Here is an 18,616-nt window from a genome sequence, read left to right on the forward strand (position 1 = left end):
AAAAATACTAAATAAACCATTTAACATCTCAACTTGCTGTATATGAAACGTGACGTATTATCGTGTGCAAGAAATATTCTTTCTCCGTTTAAACTCGAAATTTAACAACAGTTTCATGAACCTTAAATTTATTTTACTTATTTTAAGAAAAGTCTGGATCACAATAATTGCATAATAATGGTAAGCGATTTTTTTAAGAATTTTTATGCAAAATCATAGATTGCTTTGAGTAATATAGGATAATAAAGTAGTATAATATAACTTTAATTAAACTAAAGATTAAAAATTAATTAGTAGCACAGATGTGCAGTACAGAAGCAAAGTTTTGACCTAATTATCGGAAATTTAATTTTTACATTAAGATACATCAAAATCAATCAAACATTTTATATTTTATAAAGCTGTACATCATTAATTCAAATGAATTATGCATATGACTAGAACGAAGAGTTACTTTGTTTTTTGCATTAAAGCATTGCTAATTTGTTTCAATCTTAAAAATACAGATTTACTTTCACGAGTAACCTTGCCTTCTTTTGTCATAAAAGCCTTCAATCTAGTCCCTTCAAAGCAAAATAGATACTCTTCTGTTATCGGGACCGGATTCAGAAATGTATGTATGTATGCATATGCGTATATACGTGTGTGTACACACATAATATATGCATATATGCAATTATATACATGCATGCATGAACACATACATTCATACATACATGCATACAAACACCGGTCCCGATAACAGAAGAGTATCTCAAAATACTAATGGGTTTGAGAAACATTTAATTTAAATATTTAACGAATACGCATAACTTGCTAATGTTTCTTCTAAACAGTTATTATTGGAGGAATGCATTCGGAGTACTTATTCCGCCGTGTTCTATTGAATGCTCGTGAAGGAATAGCATCAAAATTGATAACGTAGAAATGCAGTGAATCACTTTTATAAACGAACTGCTATTATAATAGATCAGTATAACAATCTTAGATATGAAGTCATATTTTAAAGTCATTCATTCATGTGAAGAGTAACATTTGTAAAAATAAAAAAAAAATGTTTAAAAATACAAATTAAAAAAAATCAGTCCAAGAGAAATATCGCAAAATAATTTTAAATTGAGCATATCTTTAGAATTTCCGATACACAGTTTCACACACTGGAGATTAAAAATGTTTTTTTTCGTACAACATTACCATTGCTCGCTTTGAAATCCTTGAGTTTGTTAATCAAATATTCGTTAAGTTTTACAAAATATCAAATCGAAAATGAAATCCCAAATTTCAAATTTGGACTTGCAGTTTCAAATTTGACTTGGACTTCAGATGCTTATATTCGCAATAGGATCACGTCATTCAAAATTTGATGGTTCTAGATACAGTTGTTTTATCACAGTGCGGGAAACATGCATGAATTTATGCATATTCTTCATTATTTAATTTCTTTAAATATAATACAGGACGACAATTTTTGGTGGCAACAGTTTGAAATGTGAAATGGACATTCAGTGTGATTCGACGCAAAATCGCGAAACGAAAACAATAGTCCCTCAGGGACAAAACCCTTCGGATTAAAAAGTACGAAAATTCCAACTACTATTAATTTCAGTATTATACTTTTATATTATGAGAATTAAAGGAATATATATATATATATATATATTGTTTTGATCAGAGCGAGGGTTGAGCCCTTTCATGACTTATGAAGCTCTCTACTGTCTAGAATAGATCGGAGGTACATCCAAAATCTTAGGAAATTCTGAACATTTTCCAAATTTGGACGAATACTATCAAAGGTAAAAAACTACTAAAAACTAAAATTACTAAAATTACTACCAAGCTTTGAAAATTTCAATAAGGTATAACACCATTAGCACTTCGCTTAAGAACAAACTCTTGTTTACATACATATAATTTCGAAATCTAAAACGCGATAAAAGAATTAAAAAAACTAAAATAAAATAACGATTTAGTAAATATATTTATATAATACTAATTTATAGGAATATTTAAACACTAATATTGAAATTATGTTCCTTTAATTTGGATTCATGAAAAAATTGGGATTAATAGAGAGGTAGATGAGGTTATTCTAATTAAAAAGGTGTCTTGCATTGTTAGTAAAAGAAATGAATTTAGCAAGAAAGTAAATTAGGGTAAAAAGAATCCAAATTTTATATTTTCGGTCATATGTAGTATATGGTATTGTATAACTTGAACCTTTAGGCAATAAGATTTCTTTCTGTTTTAAATTAATGCGATATGGATAGGTAAAAGTATAAAGTCTTTCCTACTTAAATGTCTGATACAACCAAAACACGGGTTGCGAGCTTAAGAGACTACGTAGAAGTTTAAAATTCTATAAACCCCTTTCGATCACATTTTTCCATTAAAGTAATTCATACATTTTACAAAATCTTTCACACTTTGATCACTTTGATCACAAGGCACTTTAAATGGTAAAGGATAAAGCATGTTCAAACAGTGTACATTAAAAATAACTGAACTTCCAACTACAGAAAAAAACTGACAGGATTAAAAAAATGCCTTTTTAGACACAATTTAAAATCTGAAAACTTTCAGATTTCTTTAACTATTTTAAATGTACTTGGTGTTTTATGTTTTTCTATATCTTTCAAATTTTAATGAAAATGTTTTGAATTTTTATGTATTTTTGTCTTTCCGCGAAGTGAGAACTGGATTAATTAGTAGCGCATGCGCATTAGGTAAGCGGCGCTGAATCGTCTGCAAAAAACTGTTTCCTTTTTATTTGTTTAATTTCTATTTGAACAGAACTTGTGATAATTCTTCAGATGATATAAGTTTTGTGCACTCTGAGTTATAAAATGAATGAGATGTAATGCTGTTAAGTGAACCTAGCGCCGAAGTGTCGCTATGGTAAATAAATACAGTGAACTTTAAAGAGTGCATTTAGTTTATTATGGTTTATGCGCTATCCACGAAATAGATTTAATTCAAAATTCGTTAACTGTTGATTCAATAAGTTTAAATGAAATGCAGGAAAATTACGCATAATTTAATATTCAGTACAAAGAACTCATGTGTACACATCAGATTTTTTTTTTCAATGTGAATCTTAATAGAATAATGGCATTCCTCCATGCGAGCTCTCGTGATATAAGTGATAGCATAGCATATCCAACTAGCAGGCGGAAGATCTGCGATTTAAATCCCGATGAAGGCTGAGTTGATTTTTCATATTTCTTGCTCCAAAATAGGTAATTGCTTTTACGAACTATATGAACTAGAGATCAGCATTTCGCACTTCCGCGACTTTATTCAAATAACAGATTAACTTTTACTGAGCCAGCGTACGGTGATTCCACTAGACGGAGCGGCAGCTGTTTAGAGTTCACAGGCCGAAAGATGTTGTTGGAAGTGGGCTAGCAAAGTTTCGATTTCTGTCTTGAGCAGAGAGAATGTTTCTCCTTGAACTGAACTGTTTCTCCTGAACGTTCCTCTGTGTAAAGTAAATAAATACTCCTCGGTGACATTAATTTTTATTATTTCCCAACATTTTGAACGTCTTCTCTTCCAGAATTTTATTGTTGATTCTTCCAGAATTTCAATGTTAGTTTTATTTGCAGAAGGAAGGGTTTAGGGAATCTCAAACAACAGCTGAAAGAAATCAATCCAAGAAGTTAGCGGTTGGATGGAGTCGATTCTCCGATTCTGTTGCTCGTTCGATTGTTTTCGCTCTTCAGTCTATTTTCGTAAAATGCTTATGATTCACTCAGCACTTCCAATCTTATTCGTCAAGGTTATTACTAGTGAGCCGTGAGTTGTCAAAAAGAACGATTCAGTTCATTGATCAAATGGTTCTGATCTGATGGCATAAAAGAGTGGTTTTGCCCCATACCTTTTATGCATTTATAATTTTTCCTCTTGAAACAAAAATTGCTTGAGCTCTTTTACAATTGAATCAGAGGGAAAAATAGTAATAAGATTTCTTTACGTCTATTTATTGAGATGAACGTGAGTGAATTTCAATGTGTGAAATCGTATGCTGGCTTATTTGCATTTACAGCATCCATTGCAATGGACCCTGTGAATACAAATAGCTCTTTTTTTCCCAATTCATATTGTAGCTTCCCCATTTTATAATTCCTAAAATTATTTTCCTTATAAAAATAAAATATTTTGAGAAGTTAAAGACATACGAGGAGAGCCATTAGTGCTATGATTCTCTGATGTTATTTTTGAAGAATATTTAATAGTTAAGATCTCGTTCTTTAGTTCACAGCAGAAATGTCTTACAGACTACTTATGAAATTTGCAAAACGATCTGCCTACTTTTGTAATTATTTGAAAAAATTAAAAGTTCAAGCAGAAACTTCCAATGATTTAAATGTCCAAATACTCCTAAAATGAACTCCCATATTCAAGATTGATCGAAGAAGAAATTTGAAACTGATTTCAACTATTCTACGAGAAATTGGTAAGACTCGTACATGTCGACTGATACAGAAAATGAATTTTCCAAGATGCTCTTAATTTATTTATGCCAAATAAATCATATTTTATGAGTACCGTTTTTTTCTAGGACTACTTTTCGGACTCGAGCTTGTCTTCATTATCGTCTTCCTGTGAAAGTTCTGACAGTAGCTGTACCATGTCATCAGAATCCAGTTACATGTCTTTTGAGGATACCAGTGATATTTTTATATCTTCAAACTCTTCAGTTACTATCTTTGAGCAGGAGGGTCAAAACAAAACGAGATTTTCCATCGTAATGCAAGGGAAAAATTCTACATCTAATAGCCCACACGTCTCCTTAAATATAACCGACAGACGTGTTAGAAAAAATAGCAGAACGATGAAGAATCGTAAAAAGAAATCTCCACTGACATTAGACATTCCTGATGAGCAGACTGAAGGCATATGTGAAAACGGTATGTAACACACAGTTGTGACAGATAAAATAGGGAAAAATCATTTTACTTAACTAATTTGCAGTTTTTTGTAGTAAATTTGTAGTTATCCAAAGTTTGAGAGCGGTAACAAGTTAGAACACTCATATCAACTAATTTCAAATTTCGAATTATTTATTTATAAATATTTTAGTTTATAATTGGAAAATTAAGAGCAAATTTTGCACTTCTAAAATCTCGGACAGGAAAGAGTCATTTAAACAAATTATTGCAATATATTCCTACGAAATCGAATTTAAATAGCCCACTTTAAGCAGGACTAACTACCACTGAGCAAAATGGGTCAGTACCTTTCCCATCCCGGACTCCGAGCTCAGGCGGCCTCTGCGTTAAGGTAAATAAAGATATAGATTCTTTTATATAGCAGATTGTATTTTATAAACTTGAAAAATTACGTAACGATATTTATATTTTAACTTTTCAAACTGAAAATTTTTTCTAATTAGAAATAAAGTTTATTTATAATTAGGTATAGAATGACACCCGCGAATGCATTCATAACTAATCCGATTATTTGAACCCTGCTGCTAATAAATAAGTAAATAATGTTGTAAAATACTTAAGATCTAAAATAAGCTTATCAACGTTTTAGCATCTAGGTTAAAGATAACATCACTCGGAAATTCAAAATGCCCAAATGTTTTCACTGATTTTGGATGCAACCCAACATATCTTTAAATTGACCGAACCAAAGAAATTAATAGATATGTGAAAACAGTAAAAGAAAAAAACACGAAAACTAGCAGAATTAAAGAATTGTTTTTACTTCCTTGTACGAAGTAAAAAGGAAATATTGTAATCGCGAAAAATATCGGGTATCATATTTCAACGAAAATATCCATTTTGATGGCTATCGAATGCAATTTAACGATGTTTTTGCGTGATATCAGCACAAAAGGGCAGAATAAAGCACTCTTTCCCCCCTTCCAAAAAAAGTAAATGAATTCCGAAGAGAATTATTCGTGGCGTCTGTGCGTACATACGTATCTCGTATAACTCAAAAACGAGTAGCCTCAAAAAACGTTGAAATTATGTATGTAGGACTGCTATTACATGCAGATGTGCACCTCGTATTTTGATTGCAATCGGTTGCAACACTAAGTATATAAATATATGTATATATGTTCACTCTGTTACTCGGCTCAGTGAGCTCAGTTTCTTTATTCTTATATGTTTATAAATTATGCATTTTTTGCTTTAAAAATATTGAATTATGTTGTTCTGGTTAAGAGTTTTATGCCTTTAGTTAACCTGCATGTAATAATTGTGGAGTTATCAACAATATAAAAGTTTTTTAAGTGCAGCTAAGCCTACGTTTTGATTACTATGGCGGCCATGTTTGTTTACATTTGAAACTTAGGAGAATAGTGGATTTGTTGCCAATCTAGAGATACTAAGCTTCGCAACATCAAAGGTAACGCCTTCATTTATTATTGAGAATTAAATCATGCTTAATCCATTCTGGAATTTATTCTAGGAAATAAGCGCTTAAGATTTACTTCGTAATTTTTAATATACATATTCTGAATTTTTATGTATTTTTGCCTTGTCGCGAAGTGAGAACTGAATTAATTGAATAATTCTTTCTTTTCTTATGTTTAATTTCTTTTATACATCGTTTTAGATTAATTAAAGTATTTGAATAGAACATGCGGCAACGATTAGATAATACTTCAGATGATATAAATTTTGTGCATTATGAGTTATAAAATAAAGGACATCTAACGCTGTTCAGTACACCTAGCGCCAGATTGTCACTATGATAAACAAATATAGTGATTTTTGTTTATCATAGTGTAAAAAGTGTTTATCATAGTGTTAAAGAGTGCATTTATTATATTGTGGTTTAGAGGCTATCGACGAAAGTAGATTTAATTCATTTCAATAAGTTTAAATGAAACGCAGGAAAATATGCATGTAATTTAATATTCCGTACAGGGAGGTCATGTGGTGAACACATCAGATATTTTACCAAAGCAGCCATATTTGTTTACATTTGAAACTTAGCAGAATAGCGATTTAAGTCCGTTTTTACACCTTCAATGTCTTTTTGTCGAGTGAGACCAAAAGTAAATATCCAGTATTGTGCACTGAAAAATCTGCCTTCTTGCCCGCTGGCCGAATTGCTTGTTTGTGCTTAGAAACTCTAATCTAGAATTGTAAAATCTGATGTTTTTCAATTGTTTTAACTGTATTTGGTGTTTTATATGTTTCTATATTTTTAAATTTTTAATGAAGGTAGCTTGAGGTTTTATGTATTTTTTCCTTGCCGCAAAGTGAGAACTGAATTAATTGAATGAGAAACATATTAATGAAATTCGAAGAAATACGTTTAAATGAAATTCGAAGAAATACGTTTAAACGAAATGCAATAAAAATGCGTTTATTTAATATTCCATGTGGTGTACACATCAGATTTTTTTATAATTGCTTTTACAATGATTTTATTTTCCATTTGGGAAAAACATGCGAAGAAATGCTTTTTGTACCTTAGTAATTTGCCTTTAAATTTAAAGTAATAACCGAAACCGAGATAGTTTTGTGCAATAGGAAAACTGGAGCAATCATTGAATCTGCCACATTTTCTTTCCATAGAAGTATTAAACGATACTGGAGTAACAAGAGAAGTGGGAATAAAACAAAGCTACTTCTATGGAACTTATCTCTCTTTCTATATTTCGGACCCCCTCCCCGTTCAATGAAGAATACTGCGAGGGGACAATTTTAAATCCTGTGCCAATATTGCCTATACGTGCTATAGAAAATGCTATAATATTTACTTGCCATTAATTAGAAAATATTAAATTAATTGACATTGATTAGCAAATATTTAATGGCAAGTAATGACTATAGTACGTCCTACCTACATTTGTAAAGAGAAAGAGAACAAGAGAAAATTACTTCAAGTTATCTTTCCATCTGCATATGCTGTATTCGTTTTCCTTCCTTAATTTTATTAGTTTATATGTTGACAACGGGCTAGTGGGTACCGTTGACGAGGGTGTTCAAATTTCTAGTCGAGCCCGGTCAAACAAGTTTATGCTCTCAACCTTATTGGTTGCATATGCTGAGCGGATGTCTGGTCAATTATCTGGGATAGGATTTAAAATTACCTCTTCGCAGTGTTCTTTATTGAATGGAGAGATATTCAAAATATAGATAGATAAGTTCCATAGAAGTAGCTTTGTTTTATTAGCACTTTTCCTATTATTCCAAGATCATTTAATCTATGATCATTTCTTCTGTGAAGATAATTTAATCTATGAAATATCATCGAAAAAAACATATATGTGAACAAGCAAGAGGAAATTTGCATAGTATTTATACCTCGTTTTATTAGTCATGCAGTCGTTTTATCAGTCATATATTCGTAGATTTTACATTCCAATTTTGCTTATATCCAAAACAGCAATGAACAGTGAACTTATTTCTATACCTGTCTGCTTCTGTGTAGAATTAAGATGAAGAAATATACTGAGCTGAATTACATCTAAAATTGTTTTGAGGAAGAGATAAGAGGTTTTTACTCTTGCTATCTAAGATTGTAATTTTATTTCTTAAATGAGTCAATTTAGGAACGAACTTGTTAATAACATAGATCTCGAAGGAACAATACTAATCGTAATGTTGATATACCTACTTAGAGACAATATCTGTAATCACGAATTCTAAATTGTTCTCTGTTTATTTGTCGGCTTAGATTATTTAGGTTTTTAAGAATTATTTCAACAGACTGAAGGATCCCTATCGTGATCACAGTCTACTTATGATCGCTAATAAAAGATTTCCTGTCGTATACTAATAATGTGAATTACAATGCGGTAGATCCAACTTTCTCAAAATAAATAAAAGTATAGGTAATATTGGTAACGGGTGAGGAATTACCGTTTAGCCAAATCATTTAAAGCCCGAACAGAATTATTGCTCTTTAAGAAAGGAACAGAAGCCATATCTACACATCATTTTTATTATTCATCTGAGCACCGAACTTTGAACTCAGTAAAGGGTTTAAAAAATAATAATGGACGCGAAATGGATCCAGCGATACAAGGAGACTACATGCCAAAGCTAATTATCTAAAAATATCATTGCACGTTTAAAACATCGTGTGCAAATGAAATAAAGCCTTAAAGCAAAATCAATCTTACACAGATGCAATCTTACACTCCTTGCCACGATGAATTTCGTGGGCTAGTTCTGATGCAATTGTCAGACAAGTGAGATAAGTCACAACGACAACAGAAAAAAAAAAAAAAAAAAAAAAAAAAAAAAGTTCAGATTTTAAATTACATCCGAAGGAGCGTTTTTTTTTTTGCCATTGCTCGCTTTGAAATCCTTGAGTTTGTTAATCAAAAATTCGTTAAAGTTTTACAAAATATGAAATTGATAATAAAACAAATTCCAAATTTGGGCTTCCAGAAGCCCATATTCACAGTAGGATTACGTCGTTCAAAATATGATGTTTGTAGGTACCGTTGTTTAATCATAATGCGAGAAACATACATACATTTATGCAGATTCTTCATTATTTAATTTCTTCAAATATAATGCAGGGCGATAATATTTGGTGGCAATCGTATGAAGCGTGAAACGGACATTCAGAGTGATTCGATGCAAAATCGCAAAACGAAAACAATACTTTCTCAGGGACAAAGCCCCTTTGGACTAAAAATATTGGGTTGCATAATACACTATCTAATTAAGAAAATTTTCTTTCAACATTGGATATAGATATTTAAAGCAAACAAACTGAGCAAAAGCCTAAAATAAAATAGAGATTCTATACTATTAAAATAATTAATGCAAATGCCATGAGAAAGATAACACTGGCCTACTAACGCGGCCTTTAGAGCAGCAAGAGCGATAGATTGAAATTTTTGAGACTCATAATAACTAAAATTGACATCCCAGATGAAAAACAAACTACAGAAAGGGTTTCAGGTGACAACTACTATTTCTAAGGTATCTTGAACGTTTTATTGTACGCATAGCGAAACGAAGATTGAATTTGCGCATGTCATGAGTCAGCCAAATGACAGACATTGATCTCATTTTTTTCAAATAATTTGCGACCGAAAATGAAATTTGGCGTTCCTTTTATGGTCCTGAGACAAAAGGCAGTTATCTGCTTGGACTGAAGAAGGTCTATTGGGGCCACTAAAGCAATGATTTCAAAATTCTCGTGTAAAGTGGTCGTAATGATGAAATTAGGTTTGACTGGAAAAGGATAATTCCAATGTCGTTTCATTAAATGTACTGGAATTGTTTTTAGATTTTTATGTAAATTAATGTTGAAAAGCCTTGTATAGCATAGGGAACGCAATAACTGAATATAAACATATACTTAAGAGGAGTTGCAACATTATAATACTGAAATATATTTAGGAGAAACTAATCATAACAGTTATATCCTACTTGTCAGATTATTTTAAAAAGTGATTTGAAATTATGCGTGAAGCAAGAAATTTACTGCCAGAAAGTAAGTTTATTTCGTTGTAATGATGCAAATGCAAGGATTCTAAAATGAAGTATAAAATGAAGTATCGCGCAGAGAATTTTCTCAACGTCTGAACATGGACTGTAAATTTTTCCTTTGTTAATATATAAAGACTTTGTACATTGATCTTTAGCAATTAATTAAATGCTATTTACATTTCGCTAATTTTTGCAATATTTCATTATATTTTAATAATTTAATAATTTAGGCTTTTAGTAATTTAGGTTTTGAATAATAAACGTTTCCTTGGTACCTAAAACAATTTAACATCAACAATTAAAATATAATGCGAGTACATGTATTTTGAGTTCATCAGGAAATCTATCAGCTCGGAGCGCAAAATATATATTTTTCCTTTTAAAATCTTAAACGGATTTTGTATCATAGAAAGTTGACAACCAGTATTAAAATGGGGGCATTTCGTTTTTAGTTTCAGTGAAGAATTAAACAATTAGTCTGAAATGTTTTTTATATCTCTTACAGGAATTATTGCACATCAGGTTTTCTTGAATTTTTGTTTCAGAATCAACTAATATATTGCCAGTACTGATTTTAAATTTTTTAAATTAAATTTTAGTTTTACTAAGCAACAATGTATTGCACTTGCGGGTACCTAGATAGATATTTATAAGAAATGGACATATTTTGCGCTGAAAATTGAAACATTTATCTTTGATAAGAAATGAATACTTACAAGTATACTATTAAAAAAATTTCAAATTGTGTAATGGAATGACCAGATTTTCCTTTAAAGCAATATTGAAAATGAAGTGTTTTAAATTTAATTTCATCCAAAACCATTTTTTAAACTTTAAATATTTCATTTCTGTGTTATGATTAGAGATTTAGTTAAAAAAAGGTAACGCAAATTAAATTCAACTAGCGGGCAAGCCCGCCAGCTGAGCGGGCTGAAGCCCGCTTATCATTGTTCGTTTTTAAAAGATATCCTATGTTAAATTTGGCCGGTATTGAAAAGTTGAACCGAACTACCATTTTTTAGCGGCATTCCGCGGGCTTCCCCCGCTTTTTTCACCTATGCATCCAGAAGTTACCGCATACACTATACATATGCGGAAAATCACGAAAACACCCATGCTTCCAGCCCTTTCGCGGGTATTCAAAATTTGGACCGAAATACCAGTGTTCAGCGCTTTTGGGCGGGAGCCCGCCCAAAACAGTGTTCACGTGTGCATGAAAAAGATACTGCGTACACCGTACACATGCGTAAAATAACGAAAACACCCCTCCAGCCAGCCCGCTGCCGATTCGAAAGTTGGACCGAAATACAATTTTTCAGCGATTTTGCGCGTGCTGTGCCCGCTTTATTCACGTATGCATGCTGAAGATGATGCATAAACGATACACATGCGTAAAATCACGAAAACAAACATGGAGCCTGCCTGTTCGCCGGTATTCGAAAGTTGGACCGAATTACCAGTGTTATGTGGCTTTGCGCGGGCTCTGACCGCTTTATTCACATATACACCCAGAAGATACTCCATACACTATACACATGCGTAAAATCACGAAAACACCCATGGAGCCAGCCAGTTCGTCGGGATTCGAAATTACCGCATTACCAGAACCGCATTACCAGTATTCTGTGCCCGCTTTATTCACGTATGCATCCATGAGATACTTTATAAACCATACACATGCGAACAATCACGAAAACACCCATGCAGCCAGCCCGCTCGCCGAGATTCGAAAGTTTGAGCGAACTACCAGCGTTCAGCGGTTTTACCCGGTATCCGCGCGCTGTATTCACGTATGCATCCAAATTTTATATACAGTACCCCGGAATTCGAAAGTAGGACCGAAATACCAGTGTTCAGCGATTTTGTGGACCGGGCTGCGCCCGCTTTATACACATAAGCATGGAGAGGATACTGCATAAACGATACACATGAGTTAAAGCAAGAAAACACCCGGGGAGCCAGCTCGTTCGCCGACACCGAAAGTTGGATCGAACTACCAGCGTTAAGAGGTTTTGAGCAGGCTGCGCCCACTTTTATCACATATGCATCCAGAAATCACTTTATACACTATACACATGCGGAAAATCAGGAAAACACCCATGCAGCCAGCCCGCTCGCAGAGATTCGAATGTTTGACCGAACTACCAGTGTTCAGCGGTTTTACCCGGTATCCGCGCGCTGTATTCACGTATGCGACCAAATTTTATGTACAGTACCCCGGAATTCGAAAGTTGGACCGAACTACCAGTGTTCTGTAGTTTTGCGCGGGCTGCTCCCGCTTTATTCAAGTATGCATGCAGAAGATACCGCATACACGTTACACATGCGAAAAATCCCGAAAACACACATTGAGCCAACACGGTCGCTTGGATTCGAAAGTTGGACCGAACTACCAGTAATCAGAGGTTTTGAGCGAATTTCGGCCGCTTTATTCACTTATGCATCCAGAAGATGCTGCGTACACGAGGCACATGCGTAAAATCACGCAAACACCCATGGACCCAGCCCGTTCGCCGGGATTCGAAATTAGGACCGAACTACCAGAGTTCAGCTTTATTCATTTATGCATCCAGAAGACACTGCATACACAACAGATATGCGTAAAATCACAAAAAACATGAGTGTAGCCTGCCTGCTCACCGGGATTCGAAAGTTACCGTATACCATCTCAAAGGAGCAAAGAAAAATCTTTAATCTAAAAAAAAAAAAAAAAAAAAAAAAGTGTGAATTTAATTTTTATTGGTGCGAACTTATTTAAAATATCATTTGCATTAAAAGATAATATCTAAATTAAGTGCACGTATCTAATAACATAAAAAAATATATTATTCCAAAAAATCAAATTTATTATTAAAAAAATAACAACATATTTTTAAAAAATAGCTTTTTCAGATTTTTTAATTAATATCCCAGCTGATTAAAGTTGTACAACTTCAAGAACGTCATCATTTAAATTCAATGTAATATAATAACTTTTATTCAATATAATTGAAAGAATTAACGTGACAATCATCCTAACCTGAAATTAAAAAAAAATTGTGAAAAGCAGCTGTTTATTTAAAATGCCTACATTAACGAAATATTTTTAAAATACAGTTAGGTAACATGCAATCGCGTGCTTTATTCAACTTTAGAATATAACCTTGATTTGTATCTGCGGCGATTCAAGAAACTGTTGCAATCGGAAAAATGAGCCCGAAAATTAGCGTTTTCACAGTTTTTAATTAATATCTCAGCTGATTAACGTCCTACGAAGATGAGAATGGTATCATTGGATTCGTAGAATTTTTTGGAATCCGCAGACACCTGCCTCGAATTCCAACTCAGCGCCGTTCCATAGATATTTAAGAAAAAAGAAATTGACACGTGACCTTTCGCCAGCACAAATCTCGAGCGGAAGCAATTGTCATCCCCCCGGCGCTTTCGAAAAAGCAATTTTATCTCAGCTAATTCCGAGACGGTTGCCACTCCGAAAAATGAAATAACGTTTTCGCAGTTTTTAATTAATAACTCCGCCGATTATTGTCGTACGAAGATGGGACCGGTATCGATGGATTCGTTGATTTTTTTCGAATACGGGGATATGCGTTTCGAATCGCAACTCGGAGCCGTTCCGCAGATATTCGAGAAAAACGAATTTGGCACTCGGCCAAATCCCTAAAATAGGGGAAACCCGTGAAAGAAAGTGCAAAACGTAGGGAAACGTAGGGAGAAAATCAGTTTTTAATTAATATCTCGGCTAATTAAAGTCGCACGAAGATGCCGATGGTCAATCCGGCGAGCCACGGGCATTCTGAATCCAACGGTACCTTCCGCTAAGCTCTGCACCCAGCCGTTCCCGAGGAGATGATGTTACAAACACACAAACAGACAGAGGCACACAGATTTTAATAGTATAGATTCTGAGCATCAAATATACATTACTTAACAGTTTGGGTTTGTATATTACAGTGCTTTCAAATGTCTTCTAAAATCTGTCTAAATTTCCCTGCGGAGACATTTCAAATTCACCAAGACATTGTAACATCCTTTTTAAATTTAATTGCATTTTTAATTTATGAACATATTTTGATATTTATTTTCTTTCTAGCTATTTCACATGGAACAGGAGAACCAATTAACAGTGGTCTAAAGTGCCCCGTATGTCTGAACTTTGTAGAAAACATAGTGCGAAATGGTATAAATATGGTAACCACACCATGCGGTCATCTATTTTGTAACGAGTGTATGGACAGCATACTGAAACGGACAAAGCAATGCCCAACATGCCGCAAAAGCTTGGTTAAACAACGCATTCGAAAGATTTATCTCTAAATACTACTCATAGTCGCATACAAATCTTATCCTAAAAATTTTAAAAATGAATTTCTACGCTTTTAAAAAGAATACATTTGATTCTAAGTGATTCATTGAAAATGTGTGTGTGTTTTGTTTTAATTTCTTGCACACCTTTTTTGTAATTTACATTATTTTTAAGTAGAGCGATAAAACTCTCTTTACAAACCTCGGTACTAAACCTGCTGCGTTTATATATAATACCTGCCCAATGCCTATTAAAAATAGGCATATAAAGGTATTATATAACATACGTTATTCATAAGACTATAGTCTTATGAATAACGTATGTTAGGCACGTCAGGATATTCATCGATTAAGAATAAAACAAAAATAAGCAGTGATCCTCAGACTTAAACACGAATGCGAAAGGTGATGTACTGACCTTCAAAAGCAAAAGTATTTATTAAAATTATACGGTATTTTAACGAACTTTGATTTCTGATTTGGAAGTTTCTGATTCTGATTTTTTTGTTCGGCATTCAGCAGGATACATAAGAAAACATAAAAATGATGAATTTATTAATTTATAATAAATCAAATAATAGTTAAAAATTCATGTAAACGATTATTATATAAGACCATGATATGTATGTGAGGCATAATTCATCTGCAAAATTTCAAGATATTTCATTTTAAACTCCAATCATTAATAGCATGTGAAGAAATTTCTAATCACGACTACGTTCAAGCCTATATTCATTTATATTAATAAGCTAATTCAATCATTTTTTATTCACTTTCAAAATTTTAAATTTATAGATCTACAAATTTTCAAGTTTTTTTTCCGGCAGGAAATTAAGAATTGAAATTCATATTTATGGATTTTAATCTTTAGTTTTGACAGGTTATAACTCAATAATGGCGACTGATAGACATTACTGAGATATCTTTCATATCTCTAAATATATCTCTCAGGTAAGACATTTACTGTAAGTGTTAGTTAATGTTTTTCATGTTTACTGATACACACACACATAAAAGTCAAGGAGGAAAAATAAAGATATTATGCAAAGTTTTAAGATTATTTTTTAACAAATTCCTGCAAATCTACCAGTGATAATGAACAGCGTTTACTTCTATGTGATCTTTACTTTGTTTTTCTTAAAATATCCTTTGTTTATGGAGAGAATTTTTTATACAGTTAATTGTTAGCTTTGATATAATGAGCATCTGCTCTCATAGATTTGAAAGATAAGCAAAGAATGAAAATAAAATTTTGCTTTAAACGGAAAAAAAGCAGCGGAGACATCTGAAATATTGTGTGTGTAAAGTAAATGGGAAATCGGGCATTAACACAATCCAGAAATTTTTAGTGGTACCAATATGATTTATATGATTTTGTGAAGTACACGATGAACTCATGAATGGCCGCCTTTCGCTATCTCGAACAGATGATAACATTGAAATGTTCAATAGTTGTTGCTAAAAAATCCTCAACTGTGTCTTCGAACGGTACTGTTTAACATCAATAAAGTTATAGAGTCATCACATTTATCGAAGCAGGATGTATGAAAAATAAGCAGTGCCCTTAATCTGGAATTGAACTCCAGGTCTTCGGACTGCTGGCCGGACGTGTTTCTAATTACACTGTAGAGATATTAGGTATTTTTGGAAGCGGAAAGGTGAAACATTAGCAACGCCTTCAAACATAGCTTCGCCGGGAATCGAACCGCGGACCTCTCAATTACGCGCTGAGCGTGCAGACCACTACACTCGTTAAGAAGGAGGGAGAAATACCTTATAACATTACAAAGGCATGCGATAAGGAGGGAAAGTTGTCTTATAAAACTCATTCACACTAAACTGAGAAAAACTATAACTGACACGCAGCTTCGACTACCTGTAAAATGCTGCTAATACGATGCAGTAAATTAGCATTCTTTATGACAGTTTGCTGTAATGAAGACTGCCAATATTCTAAGTTTGACTTTAAGAGGGAAAAAATCGATAAATCAAAGAAAAACAAAAGTCACTCAGGAACAAAGCCCATTTATACTAAAAAGAAAATTTGAACGGTTTCAGATTTTAAATTACGTCCAAAGGGGTGTTTCTTTTTACATTTTGTGTGCTACCTTCATTTATTAAGTATCATGTTCTTCGCACTTAAACCGTAAAATTTAGTTCAATAGCAATATCGCAAAATAATTTCCGATACACAGTCTCACGCGCTGGAGATAAAAATGCTTTTTCTGTACAACGTTGCCATTGGTCGCTTTGAAATCCTTGAGTTTGTTAATCAAAAATTCGTTAAGTTTTACAAAATATCAAATCGATAACAAAACAAATTCCAAATTTCTAATTTCGGCTTCCAGATGTCCATATTGGCAGTAGGATTACGTTATTCAAAATTGGATGGCTCTAGGTACCGTTGTTTTATCACAATGCGAGAAACATACATGCATTCATGCAGCTTCTTCATTATTTAAATCCTTAAAATATAATACAGGGAGATAATATTTGGTAGCAAAAGTTCGCAAAGTGAAAGGGACATTCAGAGTGATTCGACGCAAAATCGTAAAACGAAGCAATAGTCCCTCAGGAACAAAGCCCCTTAGGACCAATGAAGAAGGATTAGGAGACTATGTGAATTAGTTTAGTTCTGTAAACTCACAAAACTGTGAATGATCTCGAAAAAAATTTGTTTTCGTTTGCCCCTCGCGCACTGAACGCAGAGCAGAACGAAGATCGAATTTACGCTCTTCATGATTTCATCCAAATGACAAATATTAATCTTGATTAATTTGCGACCCGAAGATGAAACTTTGCGCTTTTCTTATGATCCTGAAACAAAACGGCAATTATTTTCTTGAATTGGAGAAGATTCAACATAACCCCTAAAGCACTAACTTAAAAATTCTCGAGTAAAAGCTATATTGGTGAAAATTTTTTTTGACTGGAAAGGGATTATTCCCAAGGAATACATTCTAGAGGAACAGATAGTTAAATCACATATAAATAATAGAGACAGACATCTGAAGAGAATTCAACACATTCGGTCTGAAAAAATTTAATCGAATAACTGATTTTTGGTGCACGGCAATGCCCCGTCGCACAAAACATAATCAAAATATTAAAAATATACGCTTATTCATAAGATGTTTTCGCACCCGATTAATCTGCATGCACACTGCGCGCATATATACAAGAAATGTTTTGCATGAAAAATGAAGTAAATAACTTTTCCTTTTCTTTTAAAGTTTTCATTTTTGGTTTACACCTTATCAAGCAGTTTGACGCTGTGCTTCTCGACTTTGATTATAATGGTTGAATATGGGATGGATCTGAAAGTTTTATGTTAAGTTTATTCTTCTTTTGCAATACTGCCGCTAGTTGTTTACAGCTATCAACGCAGGATTAGATTAGATTTAGAACTGCCTTTCTCTTTTACTAATTTATGTATCAGCTCGCCAGCGGCAATTCAAATTTCATATTCTGTTAAGAATAGTGATCTGGCTGAAAAATACGAACAAAATTGATAAGAAGATCCAAAAATACTTTGATTGCCACAAATTTGATGTAAAGCGCTTGGAGTATTTTCGTGCATACTTTCGATTTTAATGTATAATCCTTGATCTCCTATTTCTGAATAATTTAGACCTTTGTTTTAATTTTTAACATCAGAAGAGTTATTAGTTTCGATCCTCATTTTTGCGTTGTCTCAGTCTTATGTCCTTATCACTTTCGAGCCAAAAGTCGATAGAAGTCGAAGTAATATATAAGTGGTAACCAAACTTATGCTGTTAATAAAATCGTAATTGCTGTAAACTTCTGTAAATATTAAAAGACTTTCAATGACGTTATAATACATATAGTGCTTATAAATTATTTTTATAAAGCTCATGCCGCATGGACAC

General features: G+C 33.0%; 2 protein-coding genes across 3 annotated transcripts in view; one reads left to right on the plus strand and one right to left on the minus strand.

Moving 5' to 3' along the window:
• LOC118183879 (arrestin domain-containing protein 2-like) overlaps positions 1–18,616 on the minus strand; it is a 390,857-nt gene that overhangs the window by 108,856 nt on the left and 263,385 nt on the right. The window lies entirely within an intron of this gene.
• Positions 25–15,136, plus strand: LOC118183907 (uncharacterized). Its single transcript, XM_035353522.2, has 3 exons — positions 25–180; positions 4,562–4,910; positions 14,515–15,136. Exons 1-3 carry the CDS (start codon positions 178–180, stop codon positions 14,736–14,738), a joined length of 576 nt encoding a protein of 191 aa, XP_035209413.1. The 5' UTR covers positions 25–177; the 3' UTR covers positions 14,739–15,136.

Source organism: Stegodyphus dumicola, chromosome 2 (genome assembly GCF_044657685.1).
Source record: "Stegodyphus dumicola isolate Sdum_Otavi_A_Nest chromosome 2, ASM4465768v1".
Taxonomy (NCBI): domain Eukaryota; kingdom Metazoa; phylum Arthropoda; class Arachnida; order Araneae; family Eresidae; genus Stegodyphus; species Stegodyphus dumicola.